General features: G+C 32.6%; 1 protein-coding gene across 1 annotated transcript; it reads right to left on the bottom strand.

Annotated features, from left to right (window-relative positions):
- Nucleotides 1-231: 231 nt before the first annotated feature.
- On the bottom strand, nucleotides 232-1,853 carry LOC108743933 (zinc metalloproteinase-disintegrin-like VLAIP-B; the record flags this gene model as incomplete). The annotated part of the gene is given in 2 exon segments (XM_018479533.1): nucleotides 232-336; nucleotides 1,708-1,853. Coding segments are annotated over 2 exon segments (156 nt in total), but the record flags the coding sequence as incomplete, so codon positions are not given.
- Between the last annotated feature and the right edge of the window lie 790 nt (nucleotides 1,854-2,643).

Genomic DNA, 2,643 nt, shown 5'->3' with positions numbered 1-2,643 from the left:
ATTTTTAATGTGCCTGATTAAAAATTTATATTGGCACAACAAAACAAATTATGTTCCGCTAGCTTTTACCCTGTAGTTTATCTATATGAAACCATCAGATTTATGAAATCATCCTGAAAAATTTAATTTTAATTAATCAGTTTAATGTTAATTAAGTTAACATGATGTGAAATCGAGACAACTTTCAAAAACAGTATCTACTTTGTTGCCTTGGATATATTACAAACTTACCTGACCATCTCCACATGATGATCCTTCAGCAGCAGGTCTGTAAGCCACGCAGTAGCCACTTGTTGCGTCAAAACAAAATAATTGAGCGCAAACTCTTTCATCTTTCTGTAAGTTATAATTTTTATTCGTCAGATTACATTTTCAGTGTACAAAACAGTGAACGGTGTAATTTACATTGAATAATCTCAGGGGTTAGTTATAAGAAAGCTTATAAGCTGCAAATAAGAGGTCGTTTAAGTATTACGTATTGGAGTTTTTGAAAATTTTAGTACTTCCCCTAACCCATCGCCCCTTATCTAAACGTTACAAAACTCTTACTTTTTACTTAAAAAAAATTACTAATTGTAGAATACCATTTTTTATCTTATTAAAAACAAAAGTTACGTAACGCGTTACCACCTCGGCTCCCCTTACGTTTTACGGGACTCCTTACTCTCTCCAAGCTACGTTACTTATAATAAGCGAAGGCGCTAAGAGTACTTGTGCGTAAATATGTGGATGTTATTATTTTGAAACCATTCAAGGTCCAAATAAGGAGTCTACTATTCGTATCCTTTATGAATATCTCTATTTTCATATGATCAATTATTAATATAAATATTAATTTGAAATTGCAATACTTTGTAAATCTGTTTTGTATTTTTGTATTTTGTTTAATAAGAAATATATTTCAGTAGCAAAAAGTTTTTTAATTTTTAGCACAGTTATTAAATACATTTAGTACCTGATAGTAGTTCTTTATATTTCTGACAGCTACATGGTTACCGTTGTTTGTTTTTTTTTTAACATACAGCATGGTTTTAAATAGGATGCTTTCTTTAAATTTCCTGTACCCCTCACAATAGCCACGTTCTGCCCTTAACATTCCACCCTTATGTTTTCCACAACCATGTGCATACATAATAAACATTCACTCATACACATATACCAACTGTGTATTTATTAATAAAATTACAAAATACACTGACCGCAAGGAGGTCACCAGCCAATGGGTCTGGAGGGGGGGGGGATTGCAAGATGATTGAAGGGGATTATGAATTGTAAATTGCAAAATAAATATATAAGCAGCTCGAAGTACGTAGCATTGTATTCATCTATTCGACATGTTGAGGGTGAGGTGACTGTTACATGAAATTCCAGGGAGTATTAAAACGTATGCTGTGTCATTGTTTTTGGGAATCTAGTTTTATATACTTTGAAGTCACTTAACATCAAAGTATTCATGATTGAAGAATTGTGTTTTAAACTTATTAGATTTGCAAGTATTCATAAGGGTCTCACTGTAACTTATTAGTGTTACATTATAATGTTCATAAATGTTTTATTGCGTTTTAATCATCTTACAACCCCATTCATTCAGTAAATACTAATTTATTCACAAATATATCAGGAATGCATTACTTGCGCTTTCCTTAACACAACATATTGTTAGAAACATTTATTAATTTTTCATTCATAAAAGAGATTTAGACTTACAAAACAAGCACTGGTTCCTCGATCCCTTCGGCACTGGGCGTCCAAAGTCATCAACTTTCCTGGCAGGACTCGGGGCAGCCCTTCTTCTTCGTGGGGTGCGTTGAACAAACATGTTGCTGTGTCTCCACTGAAACAATATATCAGTGAAAATTACGATTTTTTATTATATATATAAATACTGTTATCTTACAAAAGTAGTAGGTAAGTAAAAAAAAATGAGTGCTGACAAATTATTACATCCTGTATAATTACAACTCCACAAAATATTAATGTATACTTATTGCTGCAATTTGTGGAAAATTCTATTGAAACCACAATTTGCGTCTGATGGTTTCGACACAATAATGATCAACAACTTTTAGTTCTCTTTGGTTACGTGCCTACCACGTAAAGCTAGCTACCCCGTGGATTTTGACAAATCGATGTCCTTGTGGATCTTGTGAAACGCTTTCGAATTCCATAAAATGCAGCAATATGCTACAGATGGCTTTTACCACGCTTTTTGTAGTAATTTATAAAACGCTGTCTTAAGGTAACAGGTAGAGTGGGTCTGTTTTCTGTCGAAACTGTATACGGTACGCTGATGAAGTTCATTGAAGCCAAAATCGCGATAATAATATCTTGACCATTTACACCACCATCAATTCTTTGTTCCCCAAAATATAAATTAGTAATTAAAAATATAACCCAAAATGCAGAGGAAAATAATTTCTGGTCCTCGCAATATTTTCAATTCATTTAATATTAAAAAAGTTTTACTCAAGTTGTTTCTTCTTTCTTCTGTTCGTTTTAGTTATTTGAGGTTAATAGTTTTTATGTATCTGTATACATAAGTTCTTAACAGCAATTTGGGAGTAGTGTTTCGTAGGTCGNAAATTTCATAATTGTAGGCCAAACCTACAGGTTTTGATTTCCTAGCTAGTATCAAAATATGCG

Source organism: Agrilus planipennis, unplaced genomic scaffold, assembly GCF_000699045.2.
Source record: "Agrilus planipennis isolate EAB-ADULT unplaced genomic scaffold, Apla_2.0 scaffold816, whole genome shotgun sequence".
NCBI lineage: Eukaryota > Metazoa > Arthropoda > Insecta > Coleoptera > Buprestidae > Agrilus > Agrilus planipennis.
This window is presented reverse-complemented; position numbering and strand designations above follow the sequence as displayed.